Raw genomic sequence first — 19,453 nt, 5'->3', positions numbered from 1 at the left:
AGATTCTTGTCATGAGTAAACAGTTTTGTACCAAAATTTATTGTTCCATTGAACAACAGTATTTTTCCACGTTACAGTGCTGGGGGTGGTTGAGAGAAGGAATAAATACATATAAACACCCCTGATTGGTAAGATTTTTGTGGAGAGGAATGATTGAGGAAGTGGGAACTCTTTCCATATTCAGTGAATTGAATTAAGCAAGTTTCGGAAATTCTTGCTTTATTGTTAATGTTTCCACATATGTTTCGTATTACAGAGTCATGTTCTAGTGAAGTGTAAAGACACTGATCCTTATTTAAAATGTCTGGTGCTTTTCTTCTCTCCAAGTGTAAAGCAATGCCTAGTGTAATTCCATCAGTATTTTGTAAGTGTGTAGATACATCCTCTGTTTTAAGAAAGCCAGTAAGCGCTGTCTGAAAAGGTCTCTTCCTGTAGGTATGCTGTGTTGCCTTTCTGTGCCTCTGTGTTTGCAGCAGCTGCTGGAAGTACAGTTGCTGCTAAACTGCTGCTACTAAAGGCTTTACATTGCTAGTCATCTTGTGTTAATCAATTAGATAACAACATGCAATAGCAAGGGCAGAAACATTGTATTTGGGAGACTGCAACAGAAAGACAAAATAGTATAGATAAAAGCATAGTCAGTATTATATCAGGCTGGAAAATTCATTTAAAAATAATGGGACTTTATATTTTTTTTCCTTTGTCTTAGGAAATAGAAAACCACCTTGACAAGGACACTGAGGGCTATGATGTGGTGCTAGATGCCATAGATACAATGCAGAGAGTGGCGTGGCACATAAATGACATGAAGAGGAAACATGAACATGCCATCAGGCTTCAGGTGAGTTCCCAAAAATATTTTATTGGTGTAAGCTGTTTTTGTCAACAGATAAGCAGTTAGCATTTTTTAGTTATCTTCTCTTCTTATCTTTGTCAGTCATAATTCAAGAGTCCTGTTGAGTGTGCCTTTGGCTGTTTGATCTTGGAAACCATGGTCATAGCTGCTGCAGGAAAATCTCAGAAATCTCTGCAAGCAGCATCCTGTAAAGCATTTATTTTGCAGTAGTATGAAACTTGAGATAACTTTTCTTTCTTCCTTTCCCTCAATTGTACAGCACTGCTGTACAACCCTAGGGCAAGCCTTTGTTCAGAAATCCTGTGGTTTCCGATTTCTCCCTTTTGTGCTGATTAATTTTGTTTTGAGACATTTCTTGCTCTTCTTCTTGTTTAAGTACTTTCCTCTTGGGCTTCTGTAGGCTTATCTTTTTCTTTTTTTTTTGTTTGGTGTGTGTGAAAAGTATAAACCTAGAAATGTGATAGTTAGAAAAGGGTTAACTTCACTTAGAGTGGAGAATTTTTAGGAGAAGAAAAAAAAAGCTACCCTGAATAACTTTTGTTGTCAAGAGTAAGCTATTTGGTAGACTTTTTACAGATCCATCATTCTGTTTCAAACATCCCAGTGAATTACCATTTTACATTACACTTTTGTCAGCAGTATCTATATAGCTTTAATTTATTTTTTTTTTTAGTTAATAAAAGAGTTTAATAGGTTCCAGAAATCTGTCTCATGTTATTCTTTTATTCCTTTATGTCTTTTTGACATAAACTGTGCTTATTGGCTCTCATTTTTTTGTTTATATATAGGGGGAATAGGGTTACATTTGGTAATGTCTTGCCTGCAGCAGTGTAACCTTTGCCACACATTGCTGGAAATGCATGCTAATGACTTCTACAAACAGTGTGCTATAAATCTGAATAATGATAACCAGTAATATTTGGCAATAAAGAGGGCTAAATGCATTTGGAAAAGTGTATTTTTTTAATTTATTAAGCTGAGCTGGCAAATGTATGGGGTTGTGGAAAATGTTTACGTTCATGGTTACCCTTTATACAAGTAAAATCTGTTTCTGCAGCCATAGGGATAGGTCTTCAGTGAGCTATCACACTGCCATTCTGTCTGTAGTTCGGCAAGTACCGCAACAGTGATTCCAGCACCAACTGTCCCTTAACACTGGTGAAACTGATTGCTGTGCTGTACCCTGACTTATTTACAAGTTCCTTAAGGGACCTGATAAAACAGAACTTTTTTTCATTTGTTATATGTTGGGTTTTAAAACAGTCTTGCATATAGTCCAAAGTGTGCTGCTATATGCATTGTTTTTTCTTCCTGTGTATGTTCTAGGCTGCCTTTGGGCTCAAATGTACCAAGAAGTTTTATAGCCGAATGCTGTATTAAAGTGCAGTGTTCTACTGAGATCAGCCTAGGATGAGTAAATCTGTCCCTGCTTTGCTAATGCTGCCCAGGTTAAAGTTCAATGGATGTTTTTAAAGTTTCCCTACTTCAGGTTTAGTTTGCTCTTAGTTTGCTGTACCGTGCTTAAATCCTGCGTCTGTGCCACTGACAGAAAAAATGAACAACTAAAGGAAACAAGGTAGTCATAAGCAAAGTAGCACAGATTTTGGAAGATGTTCTTAGATGTTTCTCCAGCTTTTTTTTTTTTAAGTGATAGATAAGGTGATAGAAAACTATGGTATATATACAAATCACTCCAAATGCATATAAATCTTGGCATCTTCAAATGATCAGTTGACCAAACCACTTCTGGACCTTTAGTCTTCTGAGAAACATCTCTACAGTCTGAACTCCTCACAGAGGCATCTTCTGGGATGGGCCTACAAGGCACAGAGATGGCATTATAATTCATCCAGCTGGGGACCACACAGCTTCAAGGGAATATTGCAGGGCAAGAAAGAAATATTCAGAGGGTTTATGGACATAAGCAGGGGAGAGAAGCAGACGTGAGAGAGACTGGTGACTGCATTACAGTCCACCCTCCACCACTGTGAGTCCCAGGAGATGGGGCTGTGCTGTTTCACCGCAGGCAGCCCGGGGGAGCTCAGGGCTCTTCGCTGTGTCCCCACAGAGGCCACCAGTACTCAGGAGGGCATGCTTTAGTCTGGGCTTAGCATCAAGTCTGGAAACACCTAGCTGTGATGTACGTGTAACCTAACAACCTCAGTACTGGTGGCTTTGCACTGTTGAATGTTGAATGTTATATGGGAGAGCCAGAACGGCCTCAGCAGATTGTTCTTTGAGTCTTTATTTAAGTAAGACCTCTGACGTGAACTCTGGTCTTTCTTCTTTGATCTGTTGCAGGAGATACAGAGCTTGCTCACTAACTGGAAAGGACCCGATCTCACTAGCTATGGGGAGCTGGTTCTAGAAGGAACGTTCCGCATTCAGCGAGCCAAAAATGAGCGCACGTTGTTCCTCTTTGACAAGCTGCTGCTAATCACGAAAAAGAGGGACGAAATGTTTGCATACAAAGCTCACATATTGGTATGTCAGAGAGCAAACGGTGATGTGCTGGCTCTAGATCTCTCTGAAATGCTTCCGTAGTTCACAGTGCTGCCTCTCTTTGTTACAGTGTGGGAATCTTATGCTTGTTGAAGTAATACCAAAGGAGCCCCTCAGCTTTAGTGTCTTCCATTACAAAAATCCCAAGATGCAACATACTGTCCAGGTATGACAGAAAAATCCTTGCCCACTGGATAGCCTGATTGATGACCATATGCTATTCCTTACCCTACATAATGCAGTAAGGCTCTTTCTTATAGTGCTGATTTCTTTTTTTTATTTTTTTTAATCAGGCAAAATCTCAGCAAGACAAACGGCTTTGGATTCTTCATTTGAAGAGGTTAATTCTGGAAAATCATCCTGCTAAGATTCCTGCCAAGGTAAATAAATAAATGAAGCCTGAAGTCCTTGAATGTGCATGTAACTTAGGGCAATCTTGTTAGCTGCAAAATGCATTACAATTTAGAGAAAATTTAGACTCCAGCAGGTTAATACATTGTTTCTTGCATCTTTAAAAGTTCTTCAGAATTAGTGGGAAAATTCCACTAAAAGCATCTACTGGGCTTGGTACAGGAGTAGAATAATTTAACTGGGTTAGCAGCATTGCTGTCCACATTAGGATTTGCCCGCTAGGACATGAGTAACAGAGATGCAGCGTCAGAAAGCTCTACTGGAGGAGCATTCCTTGGCTTGAAACTGCCTGTCTGCACAACACTGAGGTGTGCTAATTGCAGCATGTGTAGACATTACTAAGCTAGTTTTAATCTGTCTTGGTTAGATACCACAGCAGTGAAGGCATTTGCAACACAAACTTCACTTTACAAATATACGTACTCAGCCTGAACCCCGCATCCTTAGCTGGGATGCTTGGGCCTTTTTTTGGTGAGACAGCTTGAAAACTTTATGCCAGAGAAACTGAGGCACAGTTCTGCATTTCATCATAGTTGTCAGATACCTACTGATCCAATATTCATAGCTGTAATGCCTAAAAGTAGGGAAATCTGGTCCTTTTATTTATGGAATCCTGTCTTAGACCTCTAGGTGATGTTTCCCAATGTAACTTGGATTTTTTCTATTGATTTTTTTTCCCACCAAGTTAAACTGCTTGTCTTTTTTTTTTTTTTTCTTTTTTTTACAGTATTACTTTCACTGATCAATTTAACTGATTTTTATGCTATAGTGACTAAAAAGGTGACTGACATGCACAGGAGTTGCATTAACTAATGTTTTCAACAATTCAACAGAAAGAGAGTTATAGGATAAAGCAGTCCTAGCAGTTGCTATTAGTAATTCTTCTCATATTTTTTTGTTGACAGAGTTTATGGAAGATATAATGTTTTTGCTGGTATCCATGCTTACAGTGTGAATACTTGGTGCAGTTTATTAGATTGTAAAAAATGTTTCAGCATGACTTCAGCTTTTGTATCAAGATTATCTTTCTCGATGGATTTTTATTTTATCTGTGGAAAAAAAAAGTATCACCAAAATACACCATAATGCCATTTTCAGCTCTTAGAAATAATTTTATCTGAGGAAGGAAAAATCTAACCAAATAAATCTCTGAGGCTGTCTGCACATATCTTCAGATAAATCTGTGCTTGCACAGATGAGACTTCCCTCTGTCCAGCTATTCGGGGGGATTTAATATTAGTCCACTTGTGACACCTGGTGGAAAATCACTGAATTGCACCCATAGAGGGTCAAGCAGGTTATCTGGGATATTATGTTTTGGCTTATTTTCTTACTTACTATCTGATAAACTTGGTAAAACATCCTGCTTATTTTTCCTAAAGAAACGTGTCAAGTTTTAAGCAATCATGAGATATTAGCTGTTTATCTTGTTTCATCTTACTTAAACAAAACGATGATTTTTTTTTAATAGCAGTTCCTCAAGGAAACTCTTAAAGGAAGCAGGGTTGGTAGTGTTCTCTGCACCAACAACATCAGAACTGCAGAAACAGTAAAGGATAAAAAAAAATAGTAAAGTCAAACTATTTTATTTTTTAGGGAGGAAATGTTTCATGTTTCACAAAAAAAAAAAAAATAGTTTGGAAACATTTGTGATTCCTAGATATTAGGGCTAGTTTTTTGCCAGTCCCAGCAGCATATGGAGAGGTGTATTGATGGCTCTAAATTCTGGGGCTTGTTGACAGGTCTCTGGGGTTTGTGTCCCCATGGAGAAGAGCCAGAGTGTGCAGGATGATCTCAGCATGAGCTGATGCGGGTGATACCAGTGTAGTTTTCAGTGTCAGATGCGCATCACTACATCCCCCAGAAGTTCCTTATCCCAATTGGTGCCATAGGTACGCGCTCCTCCTCTTGCACTGCCAGAGTGGTAGATGAGCAAGACAGAGCTGTGGTGTGCAGTGAACAAAAGGCTTTTGTGTGGTGCTCTGAAGATAAACTATGGGAAGCTCTTGCCAGCAGAATTCTTCTTCACATATGTAACATATGCAGCCTACAGAGAAAGACAGAGAATAACAATGCTAGCAATATTTAATAGCTAAAAAATTAAACTTGATATTGTCTGCATGTAAATGCAGAGCTATCTGTAATATGCAACATAATTTGTCCTATTTAAAGTTTAACTTTTTTTTTTTGTGATGTTTTTTTGTGATGCTTTCAGGCCAAACAGGCGATTCTAGAAATGGATGCTATACGTAAGTTATTTTTCACTTTCACTTTAAAAAATGAACAAAAGTGTCTTCAAAAGTTTGGCTTTTACTGCTGGTTTCGTTTGAAATGAGGGAAAGCCATGCTTATGTTCCTTGAATTATGACCTTGCTGGAAAAACAAAACAAAACAAAAACAAATGCATGCAGATTCTGTGGAACTCTGTAGGCATTGAGTTGATGGATCCATAGCCAACAAATTGTCTCATGATTAGCAAGGAAGAGGCAGATTAGACCTTCTGTAAATACTGGTCATTTTGTTTTGCTTATTCCATGCCGACTAAATGCATGATCTTTCCTGCTTTTATAGCATACACTCCTTCTGGCTAGGACCCACTGAACGGCTAGGAATAAGCAAATGGAGCTTGAAGTACATAGCGCTGCTATGACTTCCTTATGCTGGCAAACCTGGAGCTGGAGGAGGGTGAGGGCGGCTGCCAGCCATTTATTGCACTGTGCAGGCTACCTGGAAGCCCAGCAAGGGAGCCCAGCACTCTGCAGAAGCAGTACGGCTGGCTGTTCTCTGTCCCCCAGGCAGTACAACAGCTGGACTTGTGGCTATGGCAGAAACCAAATGCACCCATGGTACAGCGCCAAGAAAACTTCATGCTGGAACTCAGCAGGCTTGTGCTTTCCATTGGTTTGACTGAAAAGTTTATTTACCTGGTCTGTCCCAGGAGCCAGGTTTAGGGAGCACACATGCTGCTGCTGCTTTGTGTCCTGAATCTGGCCCCATCTGTGCTGTCCTTTCTGTTGCATCGCTTGTTTGCTGCCTCTCCTGGTGCAAGCTGTGTTAGCTCTTCATGTTGCCAGTGATCCCTGGCAGTGTAGGGAAATGAGAACAACAGTCTTAGGTGTAAATGCCGAGGAAGTCTTGGAGTAAAGCAGAATTGTCATTTATTTATGTAGTTATTCTTGTGGAGAATGGGTCAGGAAGGCTTAGACTGAGACACTGGCAAACAATTAAACATGATGCTCATGCCATCAGTGTTGCTGGGTTAGCAATCTGGAGCAAGACACAACTAAACGGGTAAAATGTTTTTATGGCTAGATGATTAAGTTGAATACCTCACTTGTTTTGCTTCAGGCTCTGATGAAGTGCCATTGGGTGAATCACAAAGGGAAGATGGCACTGCCTCCAAAGAGCTGCTGAGACGTGTGAAGTAACACTCTTTTACCTCTGCTTATTCCACAGATCACCCAGGGTTTCATTATAGCCCCGAGGGAGAAATGAAATCATCATACCAGCCTAAAGAAGGCACTACTCAACAAAGAGTGAGAAGGAAATCAGGTGAATGAACTCGTTTACCATAAAGATGATGAGGAAAGGCAAGCAGGGATTATTTAGCATTGTTTGAGAATGGGCACAGGAACTGGTCTTTAGCTTGCACTGAGATTTTACAGAGCATAGTAACTCTGATATATAAGTGGAAGATCTTATCAAGCATTTGTTGCTTGTGTGATTTATTTTTTTATCCATCACTTGCATTTCATTTCATGAATACATACATTCCTAAGGGTGGATGCATAAAGAACAAGTGATACTTTCTAATGGACAGAAGAACACATATGCTGGAAAGCCAGTCACATTATTTGTCTGACCTTTCTTGCCCTCACCCCTGAGTAGTTACTGTCTCAGAAGTGGTTCCATCCTGATCATGATAGGCTTGTTAATTCAAAATATAATTACTAATTTTACTTACTGTAATGTCTGCCTTACACATAATAGAGATTTGAGAGATGGTTATGTTGACTTGTGCTTTTCTTTCTCCTAGTTCAAACATACATCCATAATTACTGTTAATTTTCTCTTGAAGCCATTACAAATGTCTGTGTAGTTGGGTGACTTCATATCGCAGTCACCGTGATCAACTGCTTAAAGACCTTTCCAACCTGGAATGTGTAATATTGCATATTGGGAATGACTTAAGGTTCATGAGAGTACTAATGTAGTGGTGTATTGTATAGCACCACCTGTGTCCAAAAAACAACTTTTAATTACTTCTCAGGCATCTTCCTTTGTTTCTGAGGTAAAAGATTCCATGGATGTTGTTTTGCCTATAAAAGGAATAATTCAAAATACTGATTGAATGAAATTCTGTGTAACATTTGGCTACTTACACTTTCAAAGCACTGCTTAAAGTGCCTCATACATATTTCTCGGTACCTCAGACATATTTCTAACTTGTATGTAGGAAATCTCCAGCAATTTAGAGCAATAGCATAGATGAGGACTAAGTCTTTAAAAAGCAGGAATCTTAACACGGCTTTAAACTTTACATGTGTGGATTATTTACTTTAAACTTTACATGTGTGGAAAGCAGGTGCTATAGCATTAGGAACATGTAAGTACTTTGGTAACAGCTGTAGGTTTCACACTGCAATGTATCCTTTTTTTCCAAGAGTGTGAGTTAGCTAAGTGATTCAGATCAGAAAATCTGTCTTTCTTGCATGGGCCCAGAAGATTAAATTTTGGTATCCATGTTATAAAAAGATACCCATAACTTTCTTTCGGATGCTGGAGTGCTTAAACATGTTGTTGTCTTTTTCAGAACCCTCATCGAGAGTCCATAAAGTTTTGAAGTCAAATGGTAAGCTACTCCCTCTACTGATTGCTGACCCACTGTTTCTGTATTTTGTAGAACAAGTAAAAATGGATCCTTTTGTCCTGTAACTTTCCTCAAATACACCTTTGGGAGGGGGGAGGGGGAAAGTGGGCAAAGAAAACAAAATGTTAGTGTTGAAATGTAATGTTTGCTTTTCCACACGTGGGTTCTGGTCCCGTAAGTGTCTTGGCAACTGGTAATTGAATACCAGGAGTCAGACACTGTGAGTAGTTGTCCATATTGGATCTTTGTTGTGATATTAGGACCTGAGGTGGAACTGTCATAATAAAACTGCTGTTGTCTCTGTTTTATCAGAGACCTTCGAGTGAATATTGCTGTTGCGTTTTATCCCTTTTTGTGAATTCATAATTGGGGTATTAGTGTAGCGTTAAGCCAGTGACATAGACTGACACCAGTTTGATTATGCACTTATGATGAAGTGTTATATTTCTGTTTTCAGATGTAAGTCCAGATATGCAGAAGGTAAGCCATTTCTTGTTTTAGCACATTCAAGTAGCATATAACTTAGAGGTAACTTAGAGGAATATATTTGCCGTAGAATCTACATCTTCTTGGTTATGTTTATTTTAAGAAAGAAGCAAAAACATTCCAATAAGACTATTGGAATGAAAGAAACAGGAATACAACTAGGTATTTCAGGAATATCTAGAAGCCAAAAATTGTCTGATACATAAATTCTTGTAGTTTATAGTACAGCCCAATCAAATGCTAATGTTATTAAGGGTACTTGTAAATACCACTATAATCACAAAAGTGCTGTGTGTAAAGATAGTGTATGTTCTTTGCAGGACATTGTCCCTATATTTATTATATGAAAAAAAGATGCTGAGCTTATTCTGATATGATATCTATGCTATATATAAATCATAACATTTGAACAGAGTCAATACAGCTTGAACAGATGGAAATGAGTGTTTTTCATTTATACATTTTTGTAAGAATTTGTTATGAAGTTCCAGTGCAGTTTGAAAGTCTCTTGTTGAATTCCAGGTCCTAGGCTTATTTGGGACAGAACTTAGGAGAGGGGGAGTGCGTGAAAGATTTATTAACAGGGTACATTAGATATGACTTCACTGGGATGCCATAAAACTGAAGTCCATCATAATATTATTGTGGTTTTTTTTTCATATATTTTTTTCCGTTCCTAACATTCTGTGGAAAAATACCAATTGTTTTAATTCTTTGCATGTGCATCCCATTTCAGTGTAGCAAACTGAATGTAGCTAAAACATTGTCGTTAAGTACAGTATAAGAGTCATACTAAAATATATAGACTCTTAATAAATACTTTTTTTTTTCAGCGGATTGGTATAGAAGGAGCCCTATTGTCTCAAGCCACCAAACTAGGATCAAATGAAACTCTGCTGAATTCTAGGAAAAAAGTTTCATTGGAACCCAGTGGGCTAGAGAGCCAATTTCAAGAGTCCATTGAGCCAGCCTACAGCAGCGATCAGGATGAAAATCTCCAGACTTCTGCTGTGGAACAGATTGATGCTGATGATGAAGAAGAAGCTGAACAGGTAGGAAAAAGAGGGAAAAAAAATCCTTTTGTCCTGGGGAGGATGAAAGAGGGATTAAAAGTATCTGTAAAACTGCAAGGAGGCATGAATGTGTTACAAGTATTTGCAACTTATTCTCCTTACAAAGATTTTTATTTTTATAAATATTTTATTTCCCTTTTCCTAGTCTAATTCATGTGAATTCTACACTCGTGTTATTGTACACACAATCTACTTTCATCCCCTTTTGGCAAGCTGTGCAAATTAACTTCATTTAACTAGTTATTGAAAAGAAAGTTTTCTAGACTCTGAAACATTTCTGTGTACTCATGAGCATTGCATCCTTCAGCTATGGATACCTGACCTGGCTCTGATGTTCTAGCTGCTTAGTGATTATTCTGAATAAAGCCGTACAAAGTACTGGATTTTAATAGCCCTCCTTTGCTCCCTTCTTTTAAATCACAGGGAATGCAACAGAATTCACTACAGAAATCAAAAGGAGGAAGGAAAAGACTTAATAGCCAAGCTGCTGAAAATGTTGAAAAACGGAGAAGTGTTAATCTCAACAAGTGTGAAATGCAGGTATATATATATTTTTTTACTTCTGTTTTGCTACACATCATAGATATGTCAAATCTGCAGGTTTTTTTCTGGGTAGACAGGTAAGTCATGTTGTGTTTTTCATTTATTAATATTCATCTGTGAGGACTCCAAAGAGAATTCTTTCAGGGGCAGGAAAAAAAATCAAACAGTCAGCATTAGCTTAAGCCAAAATAAGTAATCTTCTGTCTCCCCCAGGTACACTTACACCATCCTTCATGTTAGCATTAGCAGGGATGTGACCTTGCTGTAAATTAGATCTGCTAGCTGAGCTGGATGAAAATTCACACCAAAAAGAAATTGAAAAATTTTCAATGGCATATGCTAGAGAGCATAACATACCTTTCTGCTAGGGTTATAGGTAATGGGAAAGGGAGGAGAACTGAACTTTCGGCACAAGCCCAGAGTCAGACTAAGTCTATCTAATTGTGAAACTGCAGAGTTAGCGTAAAAGGTTTAATCTAACCCCTGCCAAATAAATTTGCCTTTAACTACTTATGCTTTAGCATGTCCCAGTGTCTTGTATTTGAAGTAAGGCAATATTAAATGCCAACAGTGAACTCTGAGCCAGGATAAGGATTAGGAGGCAAAGTAGTCTGGCATTGCTACCATGGTTTCCTGGCTCTCTAGCAAGGAGCCTGCTTGCCCTACCCATCTCCACCTGAGTTCATGCTGCAGGACACCCCGGTACTATGGCAGTCCTGTGAATGGAGGGAATCTCTGTATTATTGCAGGGAATAGGCTAACATATTCATTCATACTGCATATTTCAAATCTTCACAGAGCTCCAAAGACCCTTCAGATGAAGAATCAACCCAACTGAGTGCTGATCTTCCATTTTCGTGCTCAGCTAGACAGTCACAGTTGCCTAGACAATTCAGCACACCTCAGAACAACTCGCTGATCATGAATATCCTGGGGGGAACTACCTCTGTGAGAAACATCTGGACTGACCATCAAATTAGGCAAGCATTGTTTCCCAGCCGGCGTCCACCTTACGAGAATGAAGACGATGAAGACGATTATCAGATGTTTGTACCGTCAGTGTCTACATCCAACACTAGTCCAGCTGTTGGTGGAGAAAGGAGGGGTCCTTCTGGTCGGCCATGCAGCTGGCACTTGGGGATAATGCATCAGAATGAAACTACCAGCTCCAGTCATCACAAAATTGTTAGGCGGGCCAGTAGCGCTGGTGAAAGTAACACAGCCAGCACAAGGTATAAAATTGGTGAGCGCAGTTCTCGAAGGGATGTAAAGAGAACAGAGGTGAGCAGTATGAATGCATATCCCGAATCTTCAGAGGAGCTGACCATTGATGATATTGAACACGTTTATGACAATATCAGCTATGAAGACTTAAAGCTGATGGGTCTGACAAGAAGGGAGGAAACACACCATGGTCCCCAGAGATCTGCTAGAGACTCTCTCTATGAGGCTGGAAACAAAAGCAGCTTAGATTCACCCACCAAAAAGCGGATAACAAATCAAAGCAGGGCCTCCCTTCGTGCTAGCAGGGATGAGATCCTACTCAGTCGAGAAGCACCTACTTCAAGTTTGGATGAACTCAGAATTGTTGAAGATAACATCTATGACACCATAGCACTTCCAGAAACACCGCTATTGAATTTTAAGTGTGACCCCTTAAAATGTTCTAAAAGGCGGAGTTTTCTGGGCCTGGAAAAAGACTTGGCATGCTCTGACAATCTGCAGCAGTTCGTTTCTGAGGAGAGCCTCCAGTTCAGTGAAGATGAGAGTCCTTACCACCGTGTTCCTGTCGACAATGACTATTTGAGCTTAGTAGACAGCTCTTCCAACTCCGATTCATTGTCCCATAAGTCTGCAGCAGATAAACTCTCAGAGGAAGTAGATGAAATCTGGAATGACCTGGAGAATTACATCAAGAAGAATCAGGAAAAGACAAGAGACCGACTTCTTGCAGCCTTTCCTGTTTGTAAAGATGATATGCAGGAAAGGCTGCATGCTGGTAGTACACCTGAACTGAGTAAAGATGTAGAGTACTCACTGTCTACTCTCTCTCTGCCAGAAACTCCAATTTTCCCTAAAACTGTGAAGCCCAGGGCTGCCACCTTAAGCGAGGCCAGTCTCAAACTTGAAGACACTACAGCATGCAAGGAGACCTCTTTAGCAAGCCTGAACAGATCTTCCTTCTCCAGTGAGATGCCTTTTGTAGATAGCCCATATGAATCTGCCAATAGTATTCTGTCCAATGCGCATACAGAGGGCATGGAAAATGACACGGCTATCATGGATAAAACAAAAAACAGAGTTTTTATGATGGCTAGGCAATACAGTCAGAAAATTAAGAAGGCTAACCAGCTTTTGAAAGTTAAAAGTCCAGAGCAGGAACAGCCAGCTAGCAGACAACAGAAGCTGAAACACAAAGATCTTGCTGCTATTCTGGAGGAGAAGAAACAAGGTGGTCCTGCCATTGGTATGTTAAAAATATTCCTATACAGATTTATTTCTTTAGTAACTCTCTATGAAATTTGTGTATGCAGTTGGAAAATTATGAATTTTCTCCACGTTGAATATCTGTATTGCATTTTGGGTGTTACCAGTGAAAGGAGTTTTCTGTGACTGTTTCTGACATGAATAGTCCTTTGTATCTCAGCAAATGCTTGCCATTACTTGATAAAATTGGTAAGAAATCCTGGGATAGTGTCAGGAAAGATCAATTCAGCTTAGGCCATAAATAGAAATCCTGCCTGAAGCACCACTGGCCTCTTTACAGAAAAGTAGTTATTTCCTTTAATAGTGTGATCTTCAGATTTTGATTAAAAATGTATATAGGTTCACCTTCATCAGTCATGTAGTTTTGCTAAGATACCATCCACATCACACTTGACAAGCATAAGGAGTGGGGTCAGATAAGATAGAGCTAGTTATCTTTCTAATAAATGTGCAAAGTCATGGGTATGCAACAACTTTGGAACTATTTTTGTCCATATTCAATCAAAACAAATTGGAGCCATGGAGCCAGCAGACACCACACACTAGATTGTCATTCTTGCCTCCCAGTGGTATTTATAAAAGCCCCTAAATATCTTATTCACTAGGCCATTTCAGAATGTTCTTTTCCATTTTGTCATGAAACAAACAGTATATAATTGGAACTGTTTCCTTGCATCCTGCTGTGCCGCCTGCAGTACTTTTGTATGGGACATGTTGTAGTAAATGTTAAGAGCACCAAACATCATGTCATGGTGGCAGAACTGTTCATGAATTAAGCAGTGGGACAAATTCAAAGATGTACACTATTTGAATAAGTATCCCGAAGTGCAGTATTGAACCAAACTTCAGAGGTTCTTGAAAGGCCTTTGACCATTTCCTAGCTAACCGTTTCTCCCTGTAAGGTATCATCGGTTTCATCGTTTTCTCTTGAGAAGCCCAGCGGTGCATTTCCTTGCACTGGTATGGCTTGAAAGCAGCTGTGAATCTGCTCCCTCTGGCGTCTCTCAGACACATAATCCTTTCTCCCGCTTCCAGCCTTTCCACAGGATGTTAGTCTGTCCCCTTTTCTCTTCCCAGGCAGTGGTTAGTGCCTCCTTGGCTTTTTAAAAGGAGTCTCCCTGTCTCAGGAAAGCCACGTATGAAAATACAACCCCGCTCAAGAGCAGAGGCTGTGTCTGCCCAAGCAGGACAAGTCTTAGAGAACTGCAGGTAGTTGCTGCAGCTTATCCAGCTGCTTAGGATGCTGGCCTGAAAACTAGGTTAGTCCCATCCAACAGCAAACTCTCTACAAGCGTGCTCTTGTGCCTTGTTTGCTGACTCTCTTGCAGCTCTCAGGCTCTTGTGGGGTGAGGAGGGAAAGGAAGAGGAACAGCGATCAAGCAGATCATTAGCCGTTCCTGTCTTTTTCCAGTGTAAAAACAACATGGAAAACAGATGTAAATTGTGTTCTTTCATGCTTTCTCACATGCTTTTCTGCATTTAGCTAGACAGGTTCTATTTAGAAGGCAATCTTCAAGCTAGTGAACTGGCTGCAATCACAGGTATGTTAGCAATGGTCTGATCAAACAAAACTGCTGGATAAACAAGCAGACCTGCAGGCAGCAGCTCCTCTAGGCTCTTCCCCTTCACAGGGCAGTACAGTTATGCCTGTGTCACACCAGTAGGATTCACATTTAGAGGGGTGAAATCATTGTCTTTCAAGATGAAAAACTAACAGTCTGGTGACTTGGAAATACTGGAGGCTTAAACAGTTTCAGATTTAATAGTAACTTCTTATATATATATATATATTTTTATTTTCTTCTGTAACTGGTGATTATATTGCTCTCATTGTGTTCTGGAATTTGTGATTCATTGACTGCTTGCTGTTGCAACACGTTAGGCTTTTTTTTTTTCCAATGCAATTTACTGAAGTGCAATGAAATGCATTGAAGACAATGCAAACATGCCAGTGAGGCAGTGTGGCTCTTCTAGACTTCATTACCTTCATTATTTCATGCTACTTTGTTGACTGTGAGGCTGAAGACACTGACACAGCTGTACACTTTTCTCTTGACCAATACAAAGCATTTTGGGATTTTTAAATTTGCATGCAACGCATTTGCATGGGTTGTTTGTCTCATATGTTAAATCTCTCTCTTCTCTAGGTGCCAGAATAGCCGAGTATTCCCAGCTCTATGACCAGATTGTCTTCAGAGACAGTTCACCTAAGGTCCAAAAGGAAGCCTGGGCCAGCCCTCAGGAGCCATCAGCCGTGAGGTTTTCCACTCCTGTGGCTGCGTCTCCTCCCCGTTCCCAGGCTGCCAGTGAATGCCCAAGAGCAGAGGATTGGCTCTTGCATTCTACATACAGCAACGGCGAGCTGGCTGACTTTTCTCCGTGGCCTGAGTCCCAAGACCCAAAGTCCAAGGGCTCATATGCAGAAGCTGGTACAAAAAGCAATTCAAGGCAGTTGCCGTCAGCTTGCTCGGTGCCTTCCCTTCAGATTTCTAACCGTTTGCATGTCCCAGCGCAGAGGTGGAGCACAATTATAAGCCAACCTAACAAAGAAAATTTACATCAAGATCACATCTATAACTCCCTTGGGAGAAGAGTAAGCAATATGAAACCACAGGCATACAGCAGGTCACAGTCGTCTTCCTCAATCGTCGTCAATAGGTCTGGAGAATCCATTGTATATCCTAATGAAACAGACAAGAAAAAGTTTCATTCAAATAGGAACTTCCGATTCAACAGCCATCAAACGCTGGGCATTGCTTCAGCATGTACGGGGCTTGATACAAGAAAGCAGATCCCTGAAAACTATTCTGATATGATTCTGCAGGATTCTCAAAAGGTCCTGAGAGTAAACAGGACCTCCCCTCTGACTGCACAGATGGCCACTCAGAACTATTTTTCTAACTTCAAAGACACTGAAGAAAGGGAAGGGGATGATGATGACTATGTAGAAATAAAGTCTGAAGATGAGGGATCTGACCTGGAAACTTCTCAGAACCAAACAAGGAAACTGGATCCCAAATTGCACAACACGGACACTGCTCCTTCTGAAACACTCTGCAGCAAAACTGTGTCTTGTACTCCTGCAAAGTCCACCAGCAGCAAGCATGCGCTTACCCCGTATCTGACTGCATACAGCGATTCAGACAAACTGAACGACTACCTGTGGAGAGTACCATCTCCTAACCAGCAGAATATTGTCCAGTCTTTAAGGGAAAAGTTTCAGTGTCTTAGTTCAAGTAGCTTTGCTTGATGCTTCCGGCGATTTCTAGCTGTACATGAAGAGTATATACTAGGACAATCAGTACTGGCATTATGTATTTCTGTAATATTACACCATCAGGCATTGTATCACAGTCATATTGTAAATAGATGTGAAATATAGATGTGAAATGTATCTTTTTTTTTTTTTATGATTTAGAATCCTGGAAGTTAAAAGGCCACATGTGCACTGTCTGCTGTCTCGCTCCATAATGCAGGTGGACTTCAGATCTCATATTTAACCTCTGCATCTCTTCCCTTCAGATCTCATATTTAACCTCTGCATCTCTTCCCTTTCTTCTCCTCGGCTGAGTTTCTTGTTAGGTGTGATACCCCTTGATTCATACGGTCTATCCAGGTATGATACCATTTGATTGTTAAGCCATGTTACCATGTGGAAACCTTAGTATTTGGACTTTGGAGTTGTGACCGGTTCTGTGTCCAAAATATCCACGCGATTACTCTGGTTGCATGTGGCAGCAGTTGGCTGAGCGGCTGCTCCTATGAGGGTACGGATTTCTGAGCACAGTTCTGGTAACTACACCAACATGCCACGTGCAATTGCACGAACTTGTCTCACATTACTTTTTGACAGAAGAATTCCAAGTGTACAGGACCAATGCATGTGACACCAAATATCCTATGTTACTTTAGAACAGACTTGTTTTAAACAAAATCTAGTCCCAGTGCCTATGAGCAATGCCAGATGATAGCTGCATCTGCAGCCTTTTCTACTTTCTATTTCTGCGTAGTAGGCAGAGGACAGGCTGTGGCAGCTTTTTATGTGAATCTGTCAATGTGACACCATCCTTGTGTGGAGGATGTTTTGGGCAGTAGAAGAGAAGCTCTGTTGCTTGTGGAGATGACCAGACAGAGTGCTGGCTTTGTACCTCCAGCGTTTGCAGTGTTTGTGACATGCAGGCAAAATCTGAGTAGCTTTTAGCTCAGAGCCCAGCACTGGAAAGCCGCTGTGTGTGGATTTCCCAAGCTTCATTTACATGCAGTGGCCTGCAGGTTGTTTGGTCAGGTCCCAAAATCAGTAACCCTGAGAGAGAACGGGACTTGGCTGGATGCTGGGGTGAAACATTCATCACGCGGCGTGTTTGAGCCACAGGGTGTTTCAGCAATACTGCTGGTTGAGTTACAAGCTGTCTTCCCCAGGGGAGGCATCTCCATCGTAGGAAGCGATCCTTCCTGGCTGAGTGGGATGAAAGAGGCATTTTCTAAACCAGCCAGCGCTGAATCTCATTCAATTTGTGTACAATACAAGTAGGTTAAAAATGAGAATACATTCCATTCTTTCGCAAATGATGTGCAGAGTAAATGCTCCCATTTACAACACGAACAGACTTTCTGGTATGATGCACGTTTACTCCCTTTTGTCATCCTCATTGCACAGCTTTGGATTCTGTTACTTGAAAACATTGTTCCGACAGGAAAGCCTAAATATGTCTACATTGACCATCTGAGTGACCGTTGTTTTTTGGTGCTGAGGTTCTTCCGATTACGCAGATAAAGCCAGTGCTGAGTTAAACATATCATTAAATAAAGGAGTCGAAGTACGATTTTCACTAACCACGTATCACTCCCCTCAGTTACCGAGCATTGCACTTCCAGAACTGCTGACTATTTCCACCATTGGTTACGATGAGGAAAAACCGAGGTTATCAACGTACAGCTAATTACTTGCAGGTTGTGATTTAAGGACTTGAACTCGTTAGAACGGATTTTAAATTATTTACCACACGTGTCTTGCATCGGCTAGGAAGTTTTACGGCGAGGGTTGGCTGGTCGTGGTGCTTACCAACGCGTGCGCCAGCCGCAGCGACGCTCGTGACAGGCCCGCCGGCTGAGGAATAATGTACATAGTTACGCCGCCGAGTTGTAGTGGAGCCCATATTTATTTAATATCGCTTGTAAAGTATTGTAAATACGAACAGGAGTCAACTCTCTGCTTGACCCCCCGCACGCTCTAGATCCGTCGAAACCGCACCTCAACGCCATCGGTGGAGCTGGAACAAAAGAGAAAAAAAAAATATTAAAGAAAAGGGAGTTGTACCAGCGCGTAGCGTGTCTCCCAGGGACCATTTCATATATTTTTAATAAACGTCGAGTACTCCAAAACGCTGCGGCCCTCTTCTTTCCGGGGGGGGGGGGGGGGGGGGGGGGGCGGAAGCAATGGGGGCTCCGCCGGGGCGGAGAGCGGGGCAGGGGGGAGGGCGGTGCTCGGCCGAGCCCTGCCCCGCTCCCCGCCCCGGCTTCGCCGCCTTTCAGCCCCGCGGAGGCTGAGGATGAGGCTCGCAGCGCTGCGGGGCCGCCTGCCGCCGGCGCTGCCCGGGGCCCCGCGGCGGGGGCTGAGCGTGCCGCGGGCGGCGCGGTGAGCGGGGGGCGGCGCTGCCGGCTGATGCAACCGCGGGGGGTGGGAGGAGGAAGGGGGCGGAAAGGGGGAACGGGGTAGAGGCGGATGGGGTTGGGGGGCTCTGCCTGCGGGGGGTTTGGCTTGGGGGGGGGCCGGGGGTGGCCCGCGGGGAGAGCTTGCGAGAGACGTTGCGAGCCCTCCCCGGCCATGTGGCCAGCAAACCCCGTCCGGGATGCCGGGCTGGGTTCCGCGAAGGGGATGTCCGGCCCTAAAATGCTTCTCTAGCCTGTATTTTGCTTGCTGGGGGGGGGATAAGTGGGAGCGGGGGTCTCCCGCTCGCCGCAGCATCCCCGCTGTGTACGTGCGGGAGGTAGCAGGGAGCCGCCGGCAATTCCCCCAGAAAATTTTCCAGCAGGGCTTCCCGGTGCCTGGCCGCTGCTTCTGCCGTTTTTTCCAAGAAAACAGAGAAGCAAACAGAGCTCCTCTGTCTCCCAGCTGCCCGCAGCTCTGACCGGCATGCAGAAAGCAGCACATTTACCGCTGGTGATGCCTGGGGAGCTGTAGCAACCCGAGGTGCAAAGGAACCTCAGCGCTGAAGCTCTGCTTCC

The 19,453-nt window shown here is 41.9% G+C and overlaps 2 protein-coding genes across 21 annotated transcripts in view; both read left to right on the top strand.

The window, feature by feature from the left end:
* Positions 1-18,610, top strand: part of PLEKHG1 (pleckstrin homology and RhoGEF domain containing G1) — a 159,729-nt gene extending 141,119 nt beyond the window's left edge. For all 16 annotated transcript variants that reach the window (XM_083828434.1, XM_083828423.1, XM_083828430.1 and 13 more), the window contains 12 exons: positions 710-841; positions 3,158-3,340; positions 3,429-3,524; positions 3,652-3,738; positions 5,985-6,018; positions 7,226-7,321; positions 8,583-8,621; positions 9,097-9,119; positions 9,959-10,177; positions 10,622-10,738; positions 11,540-13,208; positions 15,376-18,610. In XM_083828434.1, coding sequence (XP_083684560.1) covers positions 710-841; positions 3,158-3,340; positions 3,429-3,524; positions 3,652-3,738; positions 5,985-6,018; positions 7,226-7,321; positions 8,583-8,621; positions 9,097-9,119; positions 9,959-10,177; positions 10,622-10,738; positions 11,540-13,208; positions 15,376-16,478 — 3,798 coding nt within the window. In that variant the 3' untranslated portion in view covers positions 16,479-18,610. The remainder of the gene's footprint in view (positions 1-709; positions 842-3,157; positions 3,341-3,428; positions 3,525-3,651; positions 3,739-5,984; positions 6,019-7,225; positions 7,322-8,582; positions 8,622-9,096; positions 9,120-9,958; positions 10,178-10,621; positions 10,739-11,539; positions 13,209-15,375) is intronic.
* Positions 18,611-18,709: 99 nt separating this feature from the next.
* Positions 18,710-19,453, top strand: part of MTHFD1L (methylenetetrahydrofolate dehydrogenase (NADP+ dependent) 1 like) — a 151,494-nt gene continuing 150,750 nt past the window's right edge. For all 5 annotated transcript variants that reach the window (XR_014581947.1, XR_014581948.1, XR_014581949.1 and 2 more), the window contains exon 1: positions 18,710-18,863. Coding sequence is in view for 2 of the 5 variants with exons in the window: in XM_083829971.1 (XP_083686097.1) it covers positions 18,778-18,863 (86 nt within the window). In the remaining 3 variants the exon portion in view is untranslated. The remainder of the gene's footprint in view (positions 18,864-19,453) is intronic.

The sequence above is a fragment of the Anser anser genome (assembly GCF_964211835.1).
Source record: "Anser anser genome assembly, chromosome: 3".
NCBI lineage: Eukaryota > Metazoa > Chordata > Aves > Anseriformes > Anatidae > Anser > Anser anser.
The sequence above is the reverse complement of the archived record's forward strand: the minus strand, read 5'-3'. Positions and strand labels throughout refer to the sequence as shown.